The 27589-nt window shown below is 42.2% G+C and overlaps 1 protein-coding gene across 2 annotated transcripts; it reads right to left on the reverse strand.

Moving 5' to 3' along the window:
* Positions 1 to 951: 951 nt before the first annotated feature.
* On the reverse strand, positions 952 to 23122 carry WIPF1 (WAS/WASL interacting protein family member 1). Of its 2 annotated transcripts, XM_065880531.1 has the most exons (7): positions 23072 to 23122; positions 18500 to 18629; positions 12977 to 13105; positions 9162 to 9953; positions 5241 to 5453; positions 4399 to 4512; positions 952 to 1007 (listed from the first exon to the last, which is right to left on the reverse strand). In XM_065880531.1, the coding sequence occupies exons 1-7, from the start codon at positions 23120 to 23122 to the stop codon at positions 952 to 954; spliced, it is 1485 nt and encodes a 494-aa protein (XP_065736603.1). The 2 variants fall into 2 exon arrangements, with proteins under 2 accessions (XP_065736603.1, XP_065736604.1); XM_065880532.1 differs by lacking the exon at positions 12977 to 13105 and having other exon boundaries at positions 9162 to 9752.
* Between the last annotated feature and the right edge of the window lie 4467 nt (positions 23123 to 27589).

Raw genomic sequence — 27589 nt, forward strand, 5'->3', positions numbered from 1 at the left:
GGGAAAATAAGGGAGAAAAATCTAAGGAAAGCTGTTTGCCAAACAAGGTGTTGGGTCTTAACTTTATTTTTAGTTACCTCTTGAATTGCTAAAGCTCATCTTGCTTTTTTGTTTTTTAAACAAGAGGTTTTTGCACTAGCCTCTATCTTCTGGACCTGTGCTGTCCAACATGGAAGCCACCAACCATGTGTGGCTATTGAGCATTTGCAATGTGACAAGTCTGAATGGAGATGTGTTCTAAGTGTAAAATACATACCAGATTTTGAAGACTTAGTACCAAAAAAAGAATATAAAATATCTCATTAAAATTGTTATATTGATTGCAGGTTGAAATGATATTTTGGATGTCGGTTAAATAAAATATATTAAAGTTAATTTCACCTATTTTCCTTTTTAATGTGGCTACTAGAAATTGTAAAATTGTATATGTGGCTCACATTATATTTCTATTGGACAGCTCTGTCCAAGACTGCCAAAGATTGGACAGCCTGTAACTGCAAACATTTCACATAAGCAACTTGCTTAGGTGGTCTGTGGTTCAGGGAAACAGGAGGCCAAACATGCAAAAAAGGCATGGAAGCAAACAGCTCTCAGGGACCTTAATATCGTGATCTGTAGCAAAAAAGCAGTGAATGTTTGAATTTCATGGGTTGAAAGCTGGGACACAATTCATCGCTGCCTACTTGCCACAAAAGCCTATACTGATCCCCAAAGCAGCCAACAGGCTAGAGCTGAAGCAAGCAATAGCTTTAAGAATATACACAATATAAAAAGCGAGGTGCATTTCTTTACTGCATACACACCCTGCACACATGCATTCCCACATCACCTCCCTTCTTTCCTATTGCCATCATGAAGGGGACAAGGGAAGACAAGAGAAGGAGGGTGTGCGACTTGGACAGCAACAGCAGAAGGAGCTCTTGGGTTTGGGTGGAGAAGAGCAGGCAAGGATCACCTCGGGATAGGAGGAAGGGGTGGGGCACCCCTTTCTCTTCGGTTGGATCCACCTTGATGAAAAAATAGACAAAATATAAATTTTGGTTAGAAAGCTTATGTTCTCACTGTAAAACTTAAGAATGGCTGCAAAAGAACCCACTACACGGCCCCCGCCATGATCAAGGCTGTAAATAACCTGCACATGTGCATGAGAGATGAGGGGAAGAAGCAAGTAAGGATCTGAACAAATTTTACTAGAGAAGGATGACCTACCACTGGCTACCAAGTACTTGTGCGAACTTAAAGTTTTTAAAAAGTCACTTTTTTCTCTTCACATAGTATGTGTGATTATACATTACATATAATATATATATTATAGATTGAGAAAATATGGATGAGAAAAACAAAACAAAAATTCACCAATGCTTTTACCACCCAGAGATAACCAATAACATTATATGTATATTTTCCATACATAAACAGTTCCCTTTTTCCTTCCAAAAACAGGATCATATATAGTCCATTTGAACATTTTTCAAAGTCATTACTCTTTACAAATATAATTAATTGTTAATGACACATTGCATTCTATTATATAAGTATACTGTAGTTTATCTAATCATTCCCCTTTTTCTGGGCATTTAGGTATCTTCTCATTTCTAAACAATGCTTTTTTGATAGCAGCCATCCTAATAGGTGTAAAGTGGTAGTTTTATTTGTAGTTTTATTTGTGTTTTCCTAATGATTAGTGATGTTGAGCATCTTTTTATGTGCTTATTGGCAAACTGTATATCTTATTTCAAGAAATATCTATGCAAGTATTCAACCATTTAAAAAATTGGGTTGTTTTGTTGTTGTTGAATTGTAGGAATTCTTTATGTATTCCAGATATTAACCTTTTATCAGATATATGATTTGCAAATATTTTATCCCATTTCATGGGTTTTCTCTTCACTCTATTGATAGTGTTCTTTTAAAAACTATGCATATTCATGGGCTGTCAGCATGCCATAATTAGGTTTAAAATCCATTCACAATTAAAAAATTCTTTTGTCCCATGCACATTTTGTTTTGAGGATCTAACAGGTGTTAGGCATGAAACCAGGTGCTCAGATGCTGTGAGTAGGTCTACCAGGGACTTGAGTCAATCAAGTAGGTCTGCTAAGGCCACAGTTCTGATACTCAGGTGGACTGGCATTGATGGATTCCTCAGCAGGCCACCACTTCCCTGACAGCAACCAAAGTAGCCCACTTAGGGATTCCTGAGTTAGAACAAATCTCTGAGCAAGGGGAGGAGTTAGAGGAAAACAGTGGCAGTCCATTACCTTGCCTCTTCCTGTTTTTATCCCAACCAAGTCTTTTCTTGGGCAGGGACCTGAGGAAAGACTCATCTGGATGTAAATCAGCTATCTGTCATGGAGACTTGACTGTCAATTGACACACCACAAATGTTGAGCAAAACAAGGGCTGGCCTTGTGCAAAGCTGCAGTTAGGAGGCACTGTTCAGGGCTGTCTGGGTGCCCTACCAGGTAGTGGGCCTGGAGGCTGAGGCAGGTACAGGAGCAGGATAAAACCACTCCATAGTACTTTATTTGTGTTAGAGAGATGATCCATTATCATTATAAAATATTAAACATGCCCAATGCTAGAAATGTTTTTTTAAAGCTACAAAAACATTTTTGGAGGGCTGTGGAAATTAATTTACCGATCTAAGAAATATTTTTAAATGCTGCTGTATTTCAAGCTCTGTGCCATTTTCAGAAGATGCAGTAGTGAGCAGGGCCTAGTTCCAGTTCTCAAGCTGTGGACAGTCATAAAGACAGGAAGTTGGGGGGAAGGAATGTGTTCAGCTATTAAATTAAAAATCTAGAGGGGCTGGGGAGGATGGCTCTGTTATTGACGTAAATATACAAATAGCACAGAGTGGGGTGGGGGAAGAGAACTCGAGGATGCTGTTCCCACGTGAAGACTTTTTCACCAAAAATTTCAACCACCAACTCTTGTATGATAATTTTATTACAGTTATGCCTCTTTTATTAGGCATCATCTAGAATGCAGTATTCCACATAAATAAGTTTTTCTAGGAATTAAACTTGTCCTTTCAAGCAGCAATATTCTGTTTACTTCTGGCATTTTTTTCAGGGAAATTTTTCTAAAATATTTTCTAATCCTTTGAATTCTTCAACAGAAGCACAAAGCACAATTTGTCTTGTTCTTAATAACCCAACAGAAACAACTGTATTGTCCAGTGCTGTGATACCTAGCAGCGCTCTGTGTTCCTAGCTCCTCCTTTAACCCAGGACTGCCACCTATCTCTTCTCCCCGAAGTCAGTGATTTTGCTTCTAACCAACCTTGACTTCAGCTGATATTAATCTGCTCTAAGGCTGGGAACCAACCAAGCAAAAATTAAGAACTGTGTGTTAAGAAAGAGTCATTAGGCTCAGAGTACATGAAGGAGCTCTGCTGGGCAATGAGGACAAGGCTAGGATCATGTGACAGTTCTCTGACATGCTCAAACACTTTTCCTCCACTCATTTCTGGCTTGGGAGTTTGGTCTGAAGCTAAGGCTGTTACAAGATGGGGCCTCATCAGTGATATATGTATATTTCATGCTAATTCTTCCTTAGTTCTATACATTTATTGTGAAATATCAGTTTTTCTATTTCCTCTTCTTGTTCACGTATTTCTTTTCAGTAGGGGAAAACCGATCCACTTCTTTATGGTAGCATTACATCTATAAGGAAAAAAACAATCTAAATGTCCAATAATGGTAAACTAAATTATTATATGCTGACTTGATGGAATTCTGTCGAATAAAAACCATGTGATAAAATAGGGAAGTGTTTACTCAGCAATGTTATATAAATCTCATCAGCAAAACCCATACTCTATAATTATTAAACTATATTATTTAATCAGAATTAGATGGATAAAAATTAGAAGACAACCTAGTAAAATGAAAATATCTGTTATGTTATGTAGAGAGATTATGGGTATACTTAAAATTTTCATGTAATGTTCTGTAAAGTTATGATTATATTTAAACGATCAAGGCAGTTACAGTGAGTTTTTGTTATAATTAGACATTCTGCCAGTCTCAAAACTAGTAGGAATAGAAGATGGCTCTAATTGTGCCATCTTAGGAAGATCAAAATGGGGAAAGATTGTCCAAACAAGCAAAATAATAAAATTTAACCTACTAGCAAACTAAAGGTATTTTGAGCTTGTAATGACACATTAAAATAATCATTTCTCATATGCATTCTGGATGTCTCCATTTTCCTCAATGAGTGTAGAAAGGGAGTTTACTAGAATTTATATGGTTCCAAATCCAGGAGTGATTTCTCTGAAATCGCCCCACTCCAGGCAAGAGACCTGGATTTCCTATACAACCCTCAGTTGTGTATAACCCAGGCTACTCAAGTATGAAGGCATCCAATTGCCCTTGTAGAAATACTCACTCCGGCTTTCATTTCTTGCCAATTTACTGGGATAACTTTTGGTTGTTGGTACATATGGCTCTGGAGGTGGCAAATCAGAAATCGGATGGAAGAAGAATCTGCTTTCCCACTCATCTGAGGGAGAGAAACAAACAGTATCTTCAGTAACAGACCATCTTCTCTGAAGACTTATTATGTAATGAAAGGCACAGAATGAAATACAGAGAGAATGGCAGAGATCGCTTCTGGTTTTATGTCTAGAAGTTTAGAGAAAAGCCGGAAGTGCTACAAATGTCACTGATTAGCACAGCGATAAAATATGGTGGTCTGCATATCAAACCAAAGACAGATCCAGGTGACTTTAACTAGAGTGACTAGGACCCAGCCAGTCCCTCTCAGGAGCTGGGGACTAAGGTTTGGGATGCCTTTCTTAAGTATTCCTTCACCAGTGGAAGGAATAACTAGGACCCTCTGATAACAATGGCAGAGATAAGCTGCTCGATATCTGCAGGCCATTGGGCCTCTTACCCACCACGAACTGTTCAGAAAGGTAGGTACAAGGTTAGCTACAAAAATGGTTCTTTTCAGAATTCTGGAACCTCTGGAAAGTTAACCAAAATGAGACTCAAACAAGGAACAGAGAAAAATGATCTGCCTTTTTGGGGAGTCGAGGAAGGGGGATTACTATTTTTCATTAGAAATCATGGTGGGCCCTAGAGTGCTTAGATTAGTGCTGTGCAGTATGATAACAGTGAGGGTCACACAAACAAGAAATGTTAATGCAAACATACAAACACACCTGCCATTCAACTGCTGCCCTACTATAGCTTGTACATTTCCAAGGAGCCGGGACCACACCTCACCTTCACACGAAGAGTCTTGGAAGCCGTTTCTAATTGATGTCGATGGTGGAGGTGGGGGAGGCACCCCAGTGCCAGGCCTGTCGGGAGGAAGAGGAGGCCGGGGCCCACTTCTGGGACTGTCTGTTCCACTCCTGGATGGCAACTGAGGGGTGGCAGGCAGGGCCCGAGATGTGCTGCCATTTCTGTTCATTGGAGGAGGTGGTGGGAGAGGGCCTGGAGCAAAAGAAAAATGACATTTAGTGCTATACCTTACACTGTACATTACTATCATCATGGTCATCATCATGCAATTATTGAGTGCCTGCTGGATACATGCCCTTTTACTAGGGAATGTGGAGAAATGGTGGAGAGTTCCTAGGAGGTTTAGCCAAGAAATGATTAGACGCATAAAAGCACAGAAATGCACAAATGTACACACATACGTGGAACAAGTGCACATTGATAGCTAAATGGCTGTTTGGCTTTGAGTTGAGATTGGAGGTGATGCAGCTGCCAATGGTAATCATTTGTTTATATTGACAACTGTATACTTTAAAAAAACATTTAAAATTCCTTTTAAATAGCTGTTGAACTAATTACTGTGACATGTTACTTATTAAGTAAATGCTGTTTTAAAAATAAGATAGTTATGAACTTATTTTAGGTCTCCAGAGGGACTAAGTTCTTTAAATGCATAGTATTATTGCTAATTATACAAGCATGTTTCTGTGATGCATATGATCTATTTCCAGGCAGAAGCGGGATCAGGAAACCAAACATCAGTTATCCCGAGAACAGTAAGAGTTCCTTCTTGGTCCTTCCTCTCTGGGGAGTCAGATTAACAGAGGGAGTGACAATCAGCTAATCAATATGCATGGCTATAAATGCTGGTGCAGTATCCTGACCCTGTGCAGGCTGGTTATCCTGTGGAACTTGATTTCCTGTCTATGAAAGAACACCTTTCTCACTGCACTGTTGCCAGAAATACTTAGTCAAAAAGCAAATAAAAAGTATTATATGGTATTTGAAACCATGTTTTAAAAATGCAGTGGTGTGGTATAATCAGAAAATTTTAAGTTCTTAGTAAGTAATTCAAAGTAAATTCTTCTTTTTGATAGTACGAAGGAACATATCTTGCTTTTCCCATCCTCCAAATGCAGAGGCTGTTTGGGTCATGAGTAAATTTTTAAAAAGAAAAAAAGAACTTGAGCATCTCTCATGCAAATCAAAATGGCCTTAGTAATTATTCCTGACCTTCAGTGGTGTGTTCCACTAGCAACATGCTGACATCTTTATGTAAACACAATGTCTTATGGTGCTATAAATATAAATATGTCTTGTTAATTACAGATTCAGAATCCAACTAGAGGACCTTAAAGTGAATGACCCACCCATCAAAGATATTCCTGTCTGGAAGTCTTGGCTCAGGTCTCTGATGGAGGTGGGAGGCATGCCCAGCCCTGGTTCGTCTCTCAAGGAGTCTTCAGTGCCTAATCTGGTAGGGTTTATTTATTGCCCCATCTGCTTCTCACTGCTGGAGTCCTAGTTAGTATGAGTAGATTTACTGGGGGGAGAAGTGGCTCACACGCTGTGGGCTTAATAGCAGTGGTAGTACCACCACATAACTGTCACTGAATGCAAACTAGACTTCCAATACTATGGGGCCTGGTACTATGTAACCTGATCAACTTGATCTCTCTCTCTTTTAAAGTAACTGTTCATGTTCCTTACTCTCCAACCTTCCAGCCCTCTGCTCCAAACCTAGGCAAGCATAACAAAAAACAGATTTCTATTTCCTGTTGGCAGTATAATAATGAAAACGATCATTTGTTGAATGCTACTACGTGTGGGGAAATAAGATAACCACTATACACACTGGTCTCATTTAATTCTTACAACAGCCCCGAGGAGCATCAGGACAGCAGGTGAGGCCTCAGAGGTGTTGGAAGGTTAAAGAGCCCAAATCAGTACACTAATGAGTGGAAGAATAGGATTTGACTCCATTCTGTCAAATTCTAAAACACTCCCCTAACAATGAAGCCAAGCCACCTCTCAAAATATAGATGGCCCTTGATGACTTCTCATAGGTTCCTTGTGGAAATGTAAATTGGTGGGAATTTTCTAGAGGCTAATTTGGCAATACCTATGAAATCCATAGTTTACTATGCACGTCCATTGTCCTAGAAATTCCATTCCTAGGAATTCATCCAAAAGAAATACACAGAGATGTGCACAAATATTTAGCTACAAGAATGTATCCCTGCATTATCTGCAACAGCAGAACTCTAGAAATGGCCTGTATGCCCACGTGACTGATAAATAAGCCAAGGTACTTTTGTGGGAGTTAATATCATGCAGCCATTAAAAGTCAGGTTGTAAAAGAAGAGTTAATCATATCAGAAAATAATGAGCTAAATTAAATAAAAAGAAAATTAGCAAACAATATATGTAGTATGATACTAATTTTGCAAACATGTATATATATGCATTTAAAAAAGACTGAAAGGGTATATAAACAATATTATATCTGGATGATGGTGGTGGCAGAATTATAGATGATTTTTATTTTCATTATACTTTTATATATTTTGTATAATAAACAGGTATGACTTAATGTAATTGAAAGAAACAACAAATATATATCACTGCCTATCCTATTTGGGGGAATATTTAATCTGTTGATTAAATCATTTGGTACAACCAAGCAAACAGCTCCTCAGCCATTTGTGGGAAAATCCATACCTGTTGGATAAGAAGAAAATGATGCATTTCATTCATCTGACTACTTGTTCTTATTTGTTCATTGAAGCATACTTAATGAGATGCCACAATGTCTAGACTGAATAGACTACCAACTTTTTATATTTGTAGCTGACTCTCCCTGGCAAAGTGGTTTTCATTTTGTTACACATTACAGTCACCGGGGAGCTTCCAAATATCCTGATGCCCAGTTTGTAACCCAGACCAATGAAACCAGAAATCCTGGGGTAGGAACCCAGGCATGGTGGTTTTTAAAGCTCCCAGGTGATTCCAGTATGTGGTCAAGTTTGAGGACTATTTTTAAAAAGTGTTTATTGGGTTCCTGAGGTCAGGGGGTCAAAAGTCAGTTAGCTTCTCACAGAGCAAAAAATGCCCATTTCCAGACATCCTGTAGGTATGGTAAGGTTAAATTCCAAAACTAGATAGTTCTTCTGAATCCATCAATAACAAACAGAAAACAAACAAGCACCTATTAAAAGTGGGAGAGAGAGTACAGACTCCTCACACTTCATTTCACACTGTGCAGGTTCTCCCCTTAGATCCAGGTTTCTCAGCCCTGGGTGGGGACACAGATGGGCTTCAGCAGGTCCTTCAATCCATGAAACAGCAGGCAATTTTGAGCTTATGAGCATTTTTATGGAGAGAAGGCCTTATTATATACCTTTATCTGATTCTCCAAGGGATCTATGTGTCAGAGATGTGAACAGACAGCAAAATGGACTCTAGTATGTGTCAAAACTTGACCGATGAAGAGAAGTACAGGGGAAGTTCATTCACTCTTAAATAACTGCCCTTCTTGTTGGAATAATGGGCCCTCCTGCAGGAGATGGGTATTTAGTTCCCAGTTAAGACAGCAGAAATTCCCTTTCAGGAGATGTCAGGTAGAGTGGTGAGATGGAAGGTGAGTGAGTGGCCTGTTCTTTATTAACTCGCTTGGGATCATTTCACTTCATTGGTTACTTAGTCTCCTCACTTCTGAAACGTGGACAGAAGTATGGGTCCCACTCTCTTCAGAGGTTACGTGAGGCCAAGAGGAAATCATATGGGTTATGTGTCACTTCCAAGGTCAAAGCAGCCCGAGAGTTCACTTAAGCTTTTGTTGGGCTCTCTTCGTGTGCAGTTGGTAGTGACTTATGGGCTGGCTGGCTCACAGGGGCACAACTCACCGCGCTCTGGCCATACCTGATCTGCCCGGTGGGTCCCTCACTGGAGGAGGGGGTCTCTCGCTGGGCGGGGGAGGAAGAGGTCCCGACCGCCCAGGTGAAGGTAAGGGAGGCGCAGATGACGACGAAGACGAGGACGACGAGAGGGACAGGTTCCGCTGTGGGAGCCTCGGGATTTCGTCGCCGCCGCCCCCGCCACTGGACCCTGGGGGCACTGGGGGAGGGCCTGGCCGGCTGGGGGGCGGGGGCGGGGCCTGCGCGGAGGGGGAAGGCCGCGGGGTGGAGGGCACCGGGGGCTTGCTGTTCTGAGGGGGAGGCGGGGGGACGGCCTCCCTGTGGATGGAGGGCCTGCTGCCCACTGGAGGGGGCGGAGGAGGGGGTTTGTCATCCAAGGCCCTGCTCGGGGTAGGGGGGAGGGGAGGCCGGTTGGAGAAGGGTGAGGAGGAGCCTGATGGGGTCTGGCGGGTGGAGCCTCCCCCGAAAGCAGCCCCTCGGTTTCCGGGGAGAGGGGGAGGAGTCGGCCCGGGGCTGGGCTGCCTGGGGGCTCCGGGCACTAGGGTGGACCCCCGGTTGTGCAGACTTGACTGAACGGGTCTTGGAGTATTAGGCACTGGAGGCGGAATGTTATCAGGCTTCGCGCCCACGTCGGGCCTCGGGGGAGGCATTCGGTTCCTCTGAGGTTCTGGAGGTCCGCTTCTGTGGCCTGGAGAAGGCACAGGGAACCTCCCTGGGCCACTTGGGGGCGAGAAAGGTTTGGCAGATGTGGGTCTTCCTCCTGGTGGCAAAATCGGGGGTCGGCTCCCTCCAGAATCTGAAGAACAGAAAAAAAAAAAATCAGAAAGTTAGGAACCTTAAAGGCAATCAGAGAGCTAGAGTAAATTGCCAGCTCTTGGAAGCCCTTTCCTAGATGCTGCAAACGACAGGTAACTATTACTTATATAAACTAGGCTTTGTGTGTCCTTCCTGGAAGCAGCGGGACAGATCACAGCTCTCTGTTTCTCTTCTACTCCCAGATTCCACGACCCATCAGCTTTCAAAGGGATTCTGGAGAGCTCTCTTGGCATTATGGATGGACAAGAACCAGGATGAGGTTGGTAAGAGTTCTGGAGACATCCCTATTCATTACAAGAGGTCGAGAACAGGATGGCATTGGTACATGGGATTTCTGCTAATGATTTTCTTTTCTCCCCATCACTATCCCTGTCCCCCCACCCTGTACCTCTCAGGTTTGAAAAATAATGTAGATTTCTTAGATGAAGAAATTAGTTATCCCAATGTAAGTTTCTGTATGGGAGGGCTTACCTAGAACCTTTAAAGGTCAATTTCTAAGAGGGAATGGGAAAATATAGTGGAAGAGTTATGATTGAAATAAGAAACTGTCAAAGGAAAAAGAAACTGTCAAAGTTTAAAAGAGTTGACACCAGTGGATGGTCTTAATCTACAAACAAGTAGGCAACTGTACAACGTTTTTCCCTACTAGGTCAGCTTCTACTTTAATACTGACAGGACAGAACAACCCTACTATTAATACATAATTAATATTCAACTACTTTGGTTCAACAAAGGGAAGAGCTAAAGAGGAACCAAAGTTATGGAAAAACCCAAACCACCACCCCAGAGTCTCTTAGAACCTAAACTAATTCTTGAAAAATGCTTAGTCTGAAAAAACTTGACCCAGTTCAACTATGAGCTAATTAATGTACCAAATATTAACCTGCTATACTATACGCCAGCCATTATTCTAGATGCTAGAGGCAGAGGAGTAAACAAAACAGAAAAGATCTGGCTCTCTTGTAGTTTATGTTCTTCTGGGGGAGATAAACAAAAAACCAGTAAACATAAATATTTTCAGATAGTTATAAGGACTAAAAAGAAACTAAAATAGGCTGATGAGATGAAGAATGCCCAGAGAGGCCAGGATAGATGGGGGTGGCCCTTCTGAGGATGTGACATTTGAGCTAAGGCCCACCATGGAGAGGAGGAAGAGAAGTGCTTCAGTCAGGGCCAGCAGGTGCAAAGACCCTGAGGTGGAAATGAGCTTCTAGCTCAAGTTAAAAAACCAAGGCTTTTATGTGTGTGGGGCACAGTGAGCATGGAGGAGAACCCTACGAAATGTAGCCTGAGTGGCTAGCAGGGGCCGGGTCATAAAGAGCCTTGTAGGCCAGAAGGCGTTCAGATTTTATCCAAGGCACAATGAGAGACATTTGGCTGGATTTATGAATAATGTGAACTCTAGAAAGAATTTTTTGACTTTAGCACTAGACATGAGCTATATTTTCCTTGACTGTGTGGTATAGTTCTATGTCACCAACTTGTGATAAGTTTTACCTTCCAAATTTGGATTAAAGGTGCAGTTACTATCCACATATATGTTACAGGGATGGGACCCATTATGCAGATAGTATACTATGCAAATACTGTAGCATTTTGTGTACTAACTTAAATTCCATCTTCATTTCATTGTTTTACTTCCAGTTGTCTTTTGCCTGAATTTCTTCACCTACTGTTAAAAGTACTGAATGTATGCATTTGTCAGTTGCCTCAAGTCCTTTCAGTGGGTTTTAAATAAACAAATTTAAATGCAGGCCTGGCAAGATAGAATCTCTCATATTCTTGAGTCTCCTTCTAGATGTTGACAATCCAAAACTAAAAGAGCCAGGTAACCCTGAGGATTCAGTGACTTTATCTTCATATGAATGTGACAGTTTCACACTTTCCCAGTGGACATTTTAAAAGACCATAGAATTAGAAATAAAATTCTTCTAACACAGTAAACATTAAAAAGTAAAGTTTCATGGGGAAATTTCTTGAGCTTCTGTCATAGTCAGGGGAGAGTCTCACACACTCTGTAAGGTTTTTTATTTAGGCATGACCAGGTTTAACTTTTTTCTGTGCCATCGTGTTCACAGACAATCCTGTAGGACTCATTTCCATGGCTTCCTGCAGAGAATACTTAGAATCACTAGCTCTGAAATGCCAAATGTCAGGCAAAACACCTTTTTAGATTTTGTGAGATATGTAATTATATTTCATATGACGTGCTCCATTGTGTATTTGAAAAGAGACCCACAAGTATTTACTACACTCAACAGGTGGGTCAGACTACCTCACAAAGAAAGCTGAATCTGCCAGGTCACCAGGCAGAGTTTCCAGGGATGGCAAGTCCCATTTGCTCCTTCCTTTTCTTCCCACTCTAGCTTACCCTTTAGAAAAGTACAAAAAAGTACAAGTTACCCCAAGGACACTGGGCAAATATTTAACAGCTCGATGGAGCTGTCTGATCCTGATTTAAAAAGAAAAAGAAAGAAAAAAAAAGATGCTAAATAGAGTCCCTCTTTTTGTAAAAAAATTATTTCATTTATTTTTGGTGGCGTTGGGTCTTTGTTGCTGTGCGCAGGGTTCCTCTAGTTGCGGCGAGCGGGGGCTACTCTTCGTTGTGGTGCGCAAACTTCTCATTGCAGAGCGGCTTCTCTTGTTGCGGATCACAGGCTCTAGGTGTGCGGGCTTCAGTAGTTGTGGGACGTGGGCTCAGTAGTTGTGGCTCGCAGGCTCTAGAGCACAGGCTCAGTAGTTGTGGAGAACGGGCTTAGTTGCTCTGTGGCATGTGGGATCTTCCTGGACCAGGGCTTGAACCCGTGTCCCCTGTGTTGGCAGGCAGATTCTTAACCACCGTGCCACCAGGAAAGTCCCTTGAGTCCCTCTTATAAAATAGTGTTAACATTTCAAGAAATCTAAAATGTTTCACAGGGCACAGTGCCTTAGAGGGGATGCCAAGTCTCAAAACCGCCAGACTCAGCCTGGTCTTCAGTAACTAAGGAAGGAAACTCTCCTTACCACTCTCCCTGTTGGCTGTGGATCTCAGCTTTGGCATCCCAGCCTGGAACAGTCCTCCCAAACCGGGTGGTCCACCCCCTCCAAAACTCCCACTGCTGCCTCCGCCTCCACCACCAGCTCCTTTAGGTTCTGCAGAAGGAAGAAAACACAGCCTTTACACATGTATGAAGACACCACCAGAGAACTTTACCAGTCCTCGCCCAAGTAAACAATCACAATACAACAGGGAGCTGGCAGAACCTAAGCCCATGGTGGACACCTGGAATTTCATTAAAGGGTAGGACTTTAAGGATTCACCCTATCCTCCGTCAGAAAAGCAGAGAGTTATTTCTACTCCAGGGCAGTCGCAAGCCCAGAGGTAGGAGAATCAGTAATAGATAATGACTTTCCCCTGCTTGGCTGGCTGCCACATGAGTTAATATCTATTGTGTATCATAGGATTTGGTAAATGAAAGTATCTTCAAAGAAAGAAAGTCTTAAGGGAGGAGATGCAATAAAAGGTGAGAAGAAAGGAAACAGTAAAAATAAAGGAGAAGAAAATATAATATCCCATAATTTTGCTTCATTGAAATACCCACATTTTTGGTATATTTTTCCCTGCCAGGTTTTGGTGGGTTTTGTTTTTTCATTTTACATATTTTTTCTCACGACCAAATTCACTACATAGTTTTCAGCCTGCTTTTTTCAGTCAATACTTTATTGTTAGCATTTCCCATGTCACTAAATATTTTTTGAAAACATGAGTTTAAAGGATTGCATTGTGTTTTAGAACACTGAATGTACTGTAATTTATTTATCCATCTACCTATTTGATGGCCTTCCAGGTTGATTTCAATTTTTTAATATCATAAAACCCAACAGTAGACTTTAACATTTTTAAAATTCTTTGCAACTTGAGACGATGCAAAGATTTTGTTTTATTTTGCATTTGTTGCCAAAAAACTGTGAAAGATTTCAAAATAGGCAAACAAGAAAAAAAAGGAAGAAGAAGAAAGAAAAAGATTACTAAGTATCCAGTCTAGCCTTCTGGGTTATTTCCCATTGCCTTTGAGCTAGTCTGCAACTCTATTAAATTGTACAAAACTGATAATAATGCAAATGATATTTGTCCATAGAAATGCATGTTGGTTGTGTTCAGTGTCATGCAATTGATTGACCTGTTTTGCACCTATCTGTAAATTCATTTCAACACTCACCTGCCTACATATGTGTGGTGCTTCGAATTCTCCTTTGAATCGATAACATTAGTTCCCTCATTAATTAATGAGCTAAATAAAATCTTTGATATATGTTTATTTTATATCTGTATTAGAGCCATGATTATACCCTCTTTAAAAAATTGTCTCTTAACAATTTATGTATGTATATATGTTTTATGAGGTTAAGTCCTGTTTAAAGTTCTACCCCTGGAAAACCTTGTTGAGTCTTTAGTAAGTATTACACGAGATCTACAAATTAATCTGGGAGAACTGACACTTTCATGATATTTAGACTTTATGGAAACATGGTATATTTTCCCACATCTTCTGATTTATTCAGTAAAGTTTTGTAATTTTCATGATGTGGGTCACCCATAGTTCTTTTAGAGTCACTTCAAATACATTTTTGTTTGCTGAAATTATGAAAGGAATGTTTTTCCTACTATATTTTGGACTTGGTTATTATTGGCATCAGGAAATTTCATTTGATATCTAATAAATCACTTTCCTGCATTTTCAGAATTAAAATTTATTTTTTACCTTGGATTTTCTAGTAGACAAATGCTCTGCAAATAATAAAGGTAAGGTGTATGCCTTCTTTTCTAAGAGTTGTGTATCTTATTTCTGTTTTATATAAGAAATTACTTTGATGACTGAGCTTCCATAACAGTGTAAGTTATTAATGTTTTATTAATTTAAAGACAATTTATTTTAAAATAATTATAAAGAATATACATTTATATATTTATCTTAAACATAAATTATTAACGTTATTAGTATTTTAAAAATAAAGGAAATCATGTTTTGATTTTAATGAGAATGCCTCTAATGTTTCAAAGTTACATTTTTTAAAAAATAAATTTATTTGTTTATTTTTGGCTGCATTGGGTCTTTGTTGCTGTGTGCGGGCTTTCTCTAGTTGTGGCGAGCGGGGGCTACTCTTCATTGTGGTGCACGGGCTTCTCATTGGGGTGGCTTCTCTTGTTGTGGAGCACAGGCTCTAGAGCACAGGCTCAGTAGTTGTGGCGCACGGGCTTAGTTGTTCGGCGGCATGTGGGGTCTTCCTGGATCAGGGCTCGACTTCGTGTCCCCTGCATTGGCAGGCGGATTCTTAACCACTGCACCACCAGGGAAACCCCCAAGTTACATACTGACTGTTGGTTTGAAATAACTTTTTTTTCTAAGTATTCGTGGTTAGCAAGGATCCTTCCACTCTGGGTTTTTAAGACTTTCTTATGGCATGGAATTTTATCAAATGCCTATCCAGGATCTACTGAGATCATTATATGGTTTTCCTTATTTGATATGATGGATATACAGACTTTCTAACATTAAAAATGAGACAAACTCTGGATTTGGTGAATTATTTTTTTAACATACTATTGAATTAGAGTTTTTGGATTTTTAGTTAGTATCCTCTCGTCTGTGATCATAAGTGGTCTATAGTAGGGTTTCTTAGCCTTGGAACTACGGACATTTGGGGTCAGATAATTCTTTGTTGTGGGTGACCATCTTGTTCCCTGTAGAATGTTTACAGCATCCCTGGCCTCTACCCACTAGGTGTCAGTAGGAACCCTCCCTCACCAAGTTGTGATAAATAAAAATGCCTCCAGGCATTGCCACATGTCCCCTGAGACACTGATACACCAGCTTTCTTTCTGTATATATGCTGCCTTTGTCATGTTTTGATATTAAGATCATGCCAATCTCATTATACCTAACAGATAGCTTTCCATGTCTTCCTGCATTTAGGAATGATTTATATAGCATTTGAATTTGTTGTTTCTTACACTTTTTTTTTTTTTTTTTTTTGCTGTACGCGGGCCTCTCACTGTTGTGGCCTCTCCCCGTTGCAGAGCACAGGCTCCGAATTTGTTGTTTCTTAAAATCTGAAATAATTTTCTGATAAAATCATCTGGCTCTAAAGCTTTTTAGAGAAAAAGTAATTTGATAAAGTTTTCAACTTTTTCCTTGCTCACTGAAGCTTCATGAATGATTTTTGGTAAATTTGTACTTTTCTTAAAAAGTTAAATTCTTTAAGAATAACTTCATTGTAGCATCCTTAATTTTAGAAAATCTGCTTTGAATCTTTTATTTAATCTGCTTTCTGAGCTCTATTTATTCATTTGCGTTTTCTTTTTTTCTGGGTTAGATTGATCATAAGTCTGTGTCAGCTCTGTATCTTTTCTAGGTGTGGAACTTTCTGGGATACTTATGGGAACTCTGCTGATAGAGGAAACAATCTGATACCGAACTCACAAGAATTACTTTGCCTAGTACGATATATCAAATTAGAATAACAATTTCTGGAAGTGCATGCAAAATTGCTTCCATACAAAATTTAAAAGTTTTACTCATTTAAATTATTGCCAATAATATTAATAATGCCCTTGACATTAAAACGTTATTGGTTGATGAACGATGCATTCTGCAATACTGCATTTCATAGGACACCTTTACCTGGTATTGAACATTCAAAGAGATCGATGAACTTGTTCTATCAGACATCGTCCACTAGTGTTCTTAACTTGCAACAGTTGTACAGCTTTCCGATAGAGAAGCTACACTAGTTGAGGACAGCTAACTGGCTCTAGGTCACTCTGCAAACAATTAAATTGGAGGACAAAGCTGACCTCAAGAGTTATATCCTGCATAACCATGGTCAACATTTTGACATAGAACCCAGGGAGGTTTCACCTGCAAACAAATACAAAACCATGGATGGACTTTGCCACTTGCAAAGAGCTTCTAACAACAGTGTTAGCGTCCAGTTAAGTTCATGGACAACAAGGGCATGCATTGGGTTGCATCTGGTGTCCACAAGGCAAAGTGCATTCTTAAACATCACTGAGCAGATGGGAGGGAGAACTAACACTCTTTTCCATTTAATGAGAGAAGTGTATCTTGAAGAATATAATGAACTTCCACTAGTGGATTCAGGACTAGGCCCCAGACTGTCCATTCTCCTTCAACATCTAGGGAATTCTCCAGAGCCTAGGCTCCCTCTCATAGTGGAGAGAACCACTGGGCTCTGGTCTAGAGGTTGGCAGTTTGTGGAGTTCCTCTGGCCCCATCCCAGGCACCACGATTCAATGGCTATTGGACCAGAGCTCCCCAGAAAGAAGCGACTGGGCTGGGCAACCCCAGGGAGAACCTTGTGACACAGATCAGGAAAACTAAGCAACTGACTATACAATAACCACACCATTTTGTGGGCATTCTGACCCAGAGGTAAGACTTCGTCAAAAGTCAAAGACCCTCTAGTTCCACTGAGGTGTGGTGCATTCCATCTGCACCACCTTGCCTGGTAACAGAGCAAAACTCAAAGGCCTTTGTCTTGGTCTTCCTCTTTTCCACCTTCCTCCCTCACCAATGTTCTCACCTAACGCTGATCTTTCTCTTCTACTCGTTGGGCACTTTTCCTAGAAATTCCTCCACTTGGCTAAAATCCTACATCGTTATTCACTTGTCTCCAAACTCCCTCTGGTGAGTTTAGGACAGTCTAATTCCTGTTGAGTCCAAGTGGCATCTGTGGTCGAGGATGAATTCTGGGCACATCTGGCTGGCAGTGGAAATGTGTGAGGAGTGTGAGATGATAGTCTTGAGGCCCAATAATTAACTTCCGGTAGATTCTAGCCATCTGTAATGTTTCATTCTGTTGTAAATGTTAACAAGTACCCACCTGTATGGTGGGTACTTGTTTGTTTACACATACCCTGCCTTGTTCCAGAAAGTATCTCAGATTTATGATGGGTCAATAAGCAAAGCTGTGATCTCATTTCCTCTCTCTCTAACCCCCTAATAATCATAACTACACTTGAATTATACATTCCAGGCAACAAAACACTTTAAGAAGCATTGTCTCATTTGATGCTCACAACAAACTTGTGAGGGTAGTAGAACAGGTATTATTCTCCATTTTACAAATGAAGACAAAGGGTTGGAGATGGTCAGGGCTCGAACCTACATCCTTTGATTCCAAGACTAGGGCTCTTTCCATATTTCATGCTGCCTTTTGCTCTGTGGTAAGATGAGCAAAGGGTTAATTTCCAGAAAGTGCTGTAAAGAGTTGTGAATAATTCAGAGAATTGCTGCTGTGTGTGCCTTGGACAAAGAATTATTATACTGGCTTCCTGCAGCATTAGAGGGAACCCAAGCCAGAGCCATGGCCTACAATGAGTGATACAGTCCCTTATTCTGCTAGCTTTGCAGCTGTTGTTAACCAAAAAAAAAAAAAAAAAATTTTTTTTTTGGTGGGAAGAGTAGAGTTGATTGTTAGGTCATAAACCATTTATCTCCATGGAAAATAACTTTTTTCACTTACTGTCCAATATCGGTGCACTTCTGTCATTGGTGACTGTCTTCTTTAGTTTCTTCCCTTTGTTGATGTCGGAGAGAAGAGCATTTCTCCCAGCCTGCTCTGACTTACTCAAGGTAGGCTTTTCTGTATTGGCCTGAAAGGAAACAGGCAAACTCGTATTCATCTTTTGAATTAAAATCATGTAGTACAACACTCGGTGGGGACAGCTAGCGCATCGGGAGCTTGTTATTAAGATTCTTGGCAATAGGCTGTAAATTCTCTACAAGTTTTAGACCCGATGTCACTCTTTTTAAGACCCAGACATTTGGGAGCAGATGCAGCAATACATTACATTCATTTTTAATGCAGGAAGAGTCACTCCCTGATAAAAGTCTCTGAAAATTCAGACCACAATCTGGCCGTAACCAACAGAGCAAGGGCTGGATGGCTAGAAACGAGAAGGGAATTTTAAGTCTGAGAGGAATTTGCAGGATACTGTGAGGCTTCATCCTCTAGAATGTTCTCTGAAGAACATCTCTTTCTTGTGTTTTGGAACTAACCTGGTGCAAGAGGAAAATTGTCTTTATCAAAAAGGGTCAGCTGTATTTTTTTTTAATCCAGCAAAATTTTAGAAAATAATTCCCTCTGGTTACACTGACAAGAGATTTTTTTCTTTTTAATTTAAGGCAGATTGGAGGTATAATTTACAAATAGTCAAATCACCCTTTTAGTGTACAGTCCTGTGAATTCTGACAAACATATACAATCGTGTAGCCACCGCCACAATCAAGATATACAACATTTCCATTACCCCCCAACTCCCTTCATGTCCCTCTGGGCTAAGGTGTTCCTGATGTTTAATCCCTTTAAAATTTTTTTTTATTTTTAAATTCTTTTCCATTATGGTTTATTACAGGATATTGAACATAGTTCCCTAATCCCTTTGAAAGCTTAGCCCACAGAGACTGCACAGCTGACAATGGTGCTGCTTTAAAACCTTTGGGGGGACTTCCCTGGCGGTCCAGTGGTCAAGACTCCGTGCTTCTACTGCAGGGGTGTGGGGTTGATCCCTGGTCGGGGAACTAAGATCCCACAAGCTGCGATGAGCAGCCAAAAAATAAAAAAATAAATAAAACCTTTGGGTATTTTCTATAATTTCAGAATTCCTGGGAAAGATTCTTACTGTGAAATTGGGATTTTGTTTTTTCAGGGTTCTTTTAGGGAGTGGGAACACTAAGACGCCAGCAAATGGACTCGGAAGTAGGCGTGTACCTGTGTCTGTCACACTTGGAAACTGGCTTGGTCTGGCCTGGTCCTGGGGAGAGTCGTCTTCCCCAAACCCAGTGGTACTTCTGGCAGCCGTGAGAGTCCTTTGAGGCTCGCCCCAGCCCTTCTGAAAGGCTCTGATTTCACAGATGCCAGCAAGGGCTACAAGGAGTAAACCTGGGCAAGTTTAGCTTGATACCTGACCCAGCTATTTATTAGAGGCAGAGGGAGAGCTAAGAAAAACCCTGAAGCAGGCTAAACAGAATCTCTGTGTATGAAACTGAAAGGGTCTTAATTAAATTACAAAGTAGTACTTGCTCACGATAATAACAGCTAACATTTATATAGCTTTTACTATGGGTCAGGCACCGTTTTTAGCATTTTAAGTATACTAATTCATCAACCCTGTGAGTCATGACTTTCATTTTAGAGTCAAGGAAACTGAGGCACAGGGAAGTTAAATCATCAACCCAGTTACCCAGCTGGTAAGAGGAGGAGCTCGGATTCAAAGCCTGGCAGCCTGACTCCGGAGCCTTCCCTATAACCTGACAGAAGGATAAACGCGAGGTCTAGAATGCCCTTCCCCGGAAATGGGGAGGTGTTAAAGAGTACAAACTTGCAACTAAAACATGAATAAGTTCTGGAAATCTAATGTACAGCATAGTGATTATAGTTAACAATGCTGTATTATATACTTCAAAGCTGTTAAGAGACCAGAACTTAGATGTTCTCACCACAAAAAAGAAATGATAATTATGTGATGTGATAGAGGCATTAGCTAAAACTATGGTGGTAATTATAATACATAAATGTATCAAATCAATGTGCTGTCCACCTTAAATTTATACAATGTTATATGTCAATTATATCTCAGTTGAAAAAAAATTAATAAATAAAATGCCCTTTCCCCACTGGCCTCCAACCCTCCTCTGAAGCAAGCCTGTTAAGAGCTTCTTGGCAGTCAGTTCCAGAAAGGCTCTTTGCATATACAGTTCGCTTTTGCTAATGGGATCATCGTCTATTGCTCTGAAACTTGTTTTTATAACTTAACAACATGCCTTGGACATCTTAGAAAGAGCTTTTTGAATTACCTGTTGTCTTCGTTTTAAGGATGAAAAAACCTGAGGCGTCTAGAGGTTAAGTGCCACGTCCACGTTGGTTCTCTTCATGGTTTTGGATCAGCAACCCTCCCTGGCCTCCTGTTCTGCCTCAAAATTTATTTTGACACCTGACCTCCTTGGGTGCTGACTTATCTCTTCACTGTGCTGTTCCACTGGATGGTGTCCTACGATGGCCACCAACATTTCCCTTTTCTCATCTCTAGATCCTGTCTCTCTAGGATCTTGCTTTTAGTCAGGTAATAATGGATAGAAATGAGTGGATAGGATAAACCAGGGTGTCCCAAACTTCAACCATTCTGGTACAACTTTTGTGACTTTTGTCATCTTCTCATGCTACCTGTGTTATTATTTAATATTTTTCATTAAGTTAATTCACTATATTATTTACTATACTATTTCTCAGTGAACATTTCTTTTAAATTAACTCACTATTAAACCCTGGGTGTGCCAGTTATAACTTTTAGAATACATATTGGGGCTTCCCTGGTGGTGCGGTGGTTGAGAGTCCGCCTGCCGATGCAGCGGACATGGGTTCGTGCCCCGGTCCGGGAGGATCCCACATGCCGCAGAGCGGCTCGGCCCGTGAGCCATGGGCGCTGAGCCTGCGCGTCCGGAGCCTGTGCTCCGCCAACAGGAGAGGCCACAACAGTGAGAGGCCCGCGTACAAAAACAAAAACAAAAACAAAACCACTGCTAGAATACATATTAAACACAAGCATTAAAATTAAAAAAAAAAAATCAAGGCACATACGACTCAGCGGTGGTGCAGAACCTATACTTTTGGGTAAATATAAACTAGTCCTTCTATGTTAGCCAGATCACAGCTTTTCAAACTTATCTAAGGGAAGGACAAATTTTTTTTTTTTTTTTTTTTTTTTTTTGCGGTACGCGGGCCTCTCACTGTTGTGGCCTCTCCCGTTGCGGAGCACAGGCTCCGGACGCGCAGGCTCAGCGGCCATGGCTTATGGGCCCAGCCGCTCCGCGGCATGTGGGATCCCCCCGGACAGGGGCACGAACCCGTGTCCCCTGAATCGGCAGGCGGACTCCCAACCACTGCACCACCAGGGAAGCCCGGGAAGTACGAATTTTTAAGAAAAAAATTTCCAATCCGTCATGGACCGATATTTTGTAAAATAACAATGACTTATTAGAAAAATGAATCAGTTTAAAAAAGACACACAAAATACAATCTTAGAAACAATAGACATAACACCACTATCAGATTGCTTTAAGTGTTTCTAAGCGCTTACTCTAAATTTCTGTACTTATTTTTTGGGGACTCTATCCAGGAGTTGGAGGATCACACTTGGAATAGCAATGAGCTAATCAATGGTCTCTTCTTCCAACTAGGTTCCAGCCTTAGCTGGGTTATAAAAAATGTGTACCATGGAAGCCTAGGCAAGAGACTTTTCCTCTCTGAGCTCCAGTTTCCTCAAGTGAAAAGTGAAGGCCCATCACAGGGAGGCTCCTTAGCAGCGAAGGCCTCACATACTGGGGGGGGGGGGGGGGGGTGCATCTGGGAGACCTTCCATATCACTGCAGGGAGGGCTGCCGGCTTCCTGGAAGAGGGTGCACTAACTTCTGAGGATGGGTCCATCAGGGGGCCAGGATGAGCCCAGAGAAGAAATTCCCTAGGAAAGTACACATGGAACTGCGAGGATGGATTTAAAGGGCGAAGTAAGTGGGGGGGTGGGGAGGGAGGAGTGGAAGATGGGGGTTATTTTTCAAAAACAGAGTGGGAAGAAAGATGGCGAAAGGCAGAGAAAAAGAAAGTGAGTCTGGAGGACACTTTAATGGATGCATTTTCAGACAGGCAGACTGGGTCTCTGGACTATCCTGCCCAGATGTTAAAGGCTAGAAGCTGAAAACAGTGCAGGCTGGGCAGAACCGCTCCTGCCAACCATCTTGGGCCAGCATGTTCAAATGAACAGGACGTGTCTCCTTGATGGACGAGGCAGAGGAAACCTAACTAATCCACATTCCATGCGTGTCCTATGCATCACATGAGACCACAGACTACAAAACATTTTCGTATTGTTATCTGCTGCATCTCAGGCTCTGGCTTATTTACTCCAGCACCTGGAAAGCTTACCGTATCATTCATATTTAAGCCAGAATGTGAATACACTGAAAACAAATACACGTGTGCCAGGTTCAAGTTTGTTTAGCTTGCTTCGTGCGTGGGCCATGGATGGGGAGAATCACTCACCAGAGAAAACGTGGGCGGTGGCGGGGGTGCTGGAGGGGGCGGTACGGGCATCCTGGATAGTTACGCTTTCAGCAGTCTGGCTGACAAATCTGTAAAAACAAAAAGAAACAAAGCACCATCACGTATTAGACTTCTTAGTAATACTCCATCCTAATCTTCCTTCCCGCTTTCCCGTCAAAGTGGCAGCTATTCACGAAGCCCACCTTTTATAAGAGGTGGAATTGCTTTACGGCATGGCTAGGATGTTACTATTCTGGAAGGAGGTCAGCGGGGAAGGCTTCTCAGCCAAAGTGCCTGGAGATACTGGAAGCAAAACTCAGTGCCTCCTGCTGCTCAATCCCACCACCACCAAAGCAGGTTGGGGGAAGGACCCTGGCCTGCCGCCCGAGTAAGCTGGGAGGTTATTAGGAAACGGCTAGAAACGTATCCTGGCCAAGTCCGATGTTCAAGTGGCTCCTCTTCCCTCATCTCCATGGCGCAGCCCTCCCGTTCTCCCCGCCCACTCCGTGCCCGCGCTTTTCTTCTCCAACATTCCTGACGTTTCTTCTCCACTCCGCTGCTTTTCTTCTCTGAGATTCCTGACATTTGTCTAGGTCTGGGTAGCACCCAGGAATGCAAAGATGAATCTATATTTCTATACTTGCCCTCAAAGCTCTTACAGTCCTCCGGGGAAAGGAGATGGGAATACGGGAAGATAAGATGGGCAAGGAGGCTGGATTCCTACCTCTATGCTACTTGGCATTTCCTTACAGGATCCAAGTGGGAAAAAAGAGGTGAAAAAAGAGAGGAGGAATCAAACCTCTGACTCTGGGCTGTTTACTACTAATAGGCTTCCTTAGAAAGGCTTTCTGCAGAGTCTGATTGCTCTGGGGACAAAGGAAAGGCCAGACTCCGTGGCGGTGAGACAGCGCAGGGAAGCCCTGGTGGGTAGCAGCGGCGAAGGGGGCAGCCTGGCAAACATCAGGGGCTGAAGAAACAATGGCGAGGACGTGCCCCCAGAGTTGTGCCAGCAATGAACCCTGTCTCCCTTTCCCCTAGTCCTCGGAGTCCCATCCCTGGGTCTAAGCAGAAGCCCCAGGCTGCAGCCCTCACCCACGTACTCACCCCTCCGTATACCAGCTTCTCCCACCCAGATCTTGCCACTCCTGGATCAGCAGCGCTCCCGGATTGGCAGCGGGGCATCACCCAGAGCTGTTAGAAACATCAAATCTCAGTCCCTCTGCCTGCACTGCATTTGTTTCAGCATTTTCACAAGATCCCTGGGTGATTCACATGCATTTGAGAAGCCTGGTGGTAGAGCCTTAAACCAAGTGAGCAGCCTGGAACACTGACCACCTGAATAACATTGTTTCTGTGGAACATGTGTCCTGAATTTCAAACCTCAGAATTATCTTTTATTTTCAATAGTCTCTTAATTGCAGAAAACAACCTCTTAGAATTTAAAGTATTAGGGAATTCCCTGGGGTTCCAGTGGTTAGGACTCTGCACTTCCACTGCCGGGGGCCCAGGTTCGATCCCTGGTCGGGAAACCAAGACCCCACAAGTCACGTGGCATGGCCAAAAGAAAAAACAATTTTAAGTATTAACTTAGTTCAACCACTGAAAGTTAACGTGGAAAACTTATACCTTGAAACAAATACAGATGACCCTTGAACAACGGGTCCACTTAGATGTGGATTGTTTTCAGTAGTAAACATTATAGTACTACTATACCATCCATGGGTAGTTGAATCCGAGGATGCGGAATCTGGGTGCAGAGGACCCGTGGATACAGAGGGCTGACTGCGTGCAGAGGGTCGGTGCCCCTAACCCCCGCATCGTTCAAGGGTCAGCTGTTACTTTCTATAGAAGTTTTGCTGGATGGCTTGCTTTCTGTGACAGTAATGGAATGGAAAAGCTAGGAGGACATGGCCAAACTTGTCAAAGCTACTGGAAGACAGGAATCAAGAGAGCTTCTGACAGTTCTATTCTGAGTGCCATCTAGAAAATGAAATTTTAAAAACTCTAGAGCAGCAAGAGCTGCTCTCATCTATTAACAGTCAATTGGATGATAAAGGGCACTTTATTTCTGTCGTCTTGAATACTTATGACCACACTGCAAACTAGCATAATTCCGCTCATTTTACAGAGGAGGACACTGGGACTCAGAGAAATTAATAACTCGCTAAAAGACCCGCGAAACTCATTCACATCAAGTCCTTTTGATCCCTGCTCTTCTTAGATAAGCATTTTTAGGCAGGTAAAGGGCTAACTAGTACTGCAGCTCACCTGTAAACTCGGTCAGAATCCGGTTTTCAATAAGAGCCTGTCTCAGACAGGGGTTCTTTTAAAATCTGTTCCTTACATTGGTCTTTTCTGGGTGACACCCATCGGTCCCCCGTGGGGCTACGCGGGCAGTGTAATAAGGAGGGCTGGGGGGCCTGTGTTTGGAGGCCTATGAAGGGGGTGCTCCAGCTGCAGGGGCACCTCCAGAAGCCTCAGGGTTGTGTCCTAGGACCAGGAGGAAGGACAGGGATCTGAAACGGGATTCAGGCCCAACTAACTGTCAGAGCTGCTATGGCCAAAGCAATGGTCTAAACAGCTGAGGAGGGAGCTAACCAAGTAAGGGGTGGCCGGGTCCACCCAGAGGGCCCGAGAGATGGGCTCCATGGGACAGACTGTCCACGTGCTCAGTGGGTGAAAGGCCCCTCAACACTCCATTGTGTCAGGTTCTACACTCACCAGCTAACCTGCCATCCTGTTAATCCTAATACTGAGGAAGAAGTGGATTCTGATCAGCTACTGGGAACCTCTTACGGGTTTGGTTCTCATAAACCAGTCTCTGGCTGCAAAGATAAAATTGAACTTCTGTACGCCTTAGGGGCCAGATGATGGAAGAGGGACACTCTCAGGGGACTGCTACCCTGTAAGGCCTCTTAAGTATTTTACAGTTTTCTGTCGTTGCTATTATGGCTCTCTCTGTGCATTAACTGACTTAACTGACTTATAAATAAACCTCTGGAGCACAGAGGCTGGGCCTGTCCCCGCCCCGCCCCCTCCGATAAACAACGGGGAGAGGATCTGCGGATGGGCGCTCTCACCGACACCTTGATCTTTGACTTCCGACCCCCAGAAATGTGAGATAACAAAATTCTGCTGTTCGAGCCACCCAGTCTGTGGTACTTTGATATGGCAGCCCTAGCAAATGATAAACACAGTTTTAACAATACATGTTATCTATCATGTCTGCTCTCCACAGTGAAAATTATAAGATAATAGCTTTTGAATAAAATCCATCAATTGATTTCTCACCCAAACTATCTCTGGATTCTCTGTCATACATTAAAGAAATTAAAAGTCAACCTGAGGGGGGACTTCCCTGGTGGTCCAGTGGTAAAGAACCTGCCTTCCAATGCAGGGGACGTGGGTTCGATCACTGGTAGGGGAACTAAGATCCCACATGCTGCGGGCCAACTAAGCCCGCATGCCACAACTACTGAGCTCCCCTGCCTCAACTGGAACCCACATGCCACAAACTACAGAACCTACATGCCCTGGAGCCCACACGCCACAACTAGAGAAGAGAAAATCGACGTGCCACAATGAACAGCCCACATGCCTCAACTAAGACCCGACACAGCCTAAATAAATAAATAAATAGGTAGATAGATAAATAAATAGATAAAACATATATTTAAAAAAACCTGAACCCTAGGGAACGTGAGTGATTACCAAAGTTTTATTTAATAACTGAATCCCTAAAAAAATCAACAAATTTTTGGTGGAAACTATTGAGATGAGGGGAGGGATCTACCAATAAACCTTTCATAATGGAATTGATTCTTTGGGTTGAGAGAACAGAGTAGAATATTTTACATAAATGACTTCAAAAATCCACTAATTGGTGCTTCCCTGGTGGTGCAGTGGTTGAGAATCTGCCTGCCAATGCAGGGGCACGGGTTCGAGCCCTGGTCTGCGAAGATCCCACATGCCGCGGAGCAACTGGGCCCGTGAGCCACAACTACTGAGCCTGCGCGTCTGGAACCTGTGCTCCACAACAAGAGAGGCCGCGATAAGTGAGAGGCCCGCGCACCGCGATGAAGAGTGGCCCCCGCTTGCCACAACTAGAGAAAGCCCTCACACAGAAACAAAGACCCAACACAGCCATAAATAAATAAATTAATAAATTTAAAAAATCCACTAATTGGCTCTTCTTTGTCACCTACACACACGTACATATATGCACACAATATACATCAATATTTAGAAATTCTGGAATTTCCTAGTGCTGTGAGAGACATGGATGATTTTGTTGGTTTTACTACACTTCTAGTAGGTCAGCATCATGGTTTAATGATGCTGGACAGTGGACAGCATCACACACTGACCCTATATCAACCAGGGTAGCTGGTGGCCCCGAGCCATCTGCTAAATGTGTAATACTGGTTATGGGGAACACCTTGTGAGAAAGAGTGAATTGCTCCCAACCCTACTGTGACGTATTCCCCCAACAGCATGGACAACTAGACACTCAGTCAG

Source organism: Phocoena phocoena, chromosome 7 (genome assembly GCF_963924675.1).
Source record: "Phocoena phocoena chromosome 7, mPhoPho1.1, whole genome shotgun sequence".
NCBI lineage: Eukaryota > Metazoa > Chordata > Mammalia > Artiodactyla > Phocoenidae > Phocoena > Phocoena phocoena.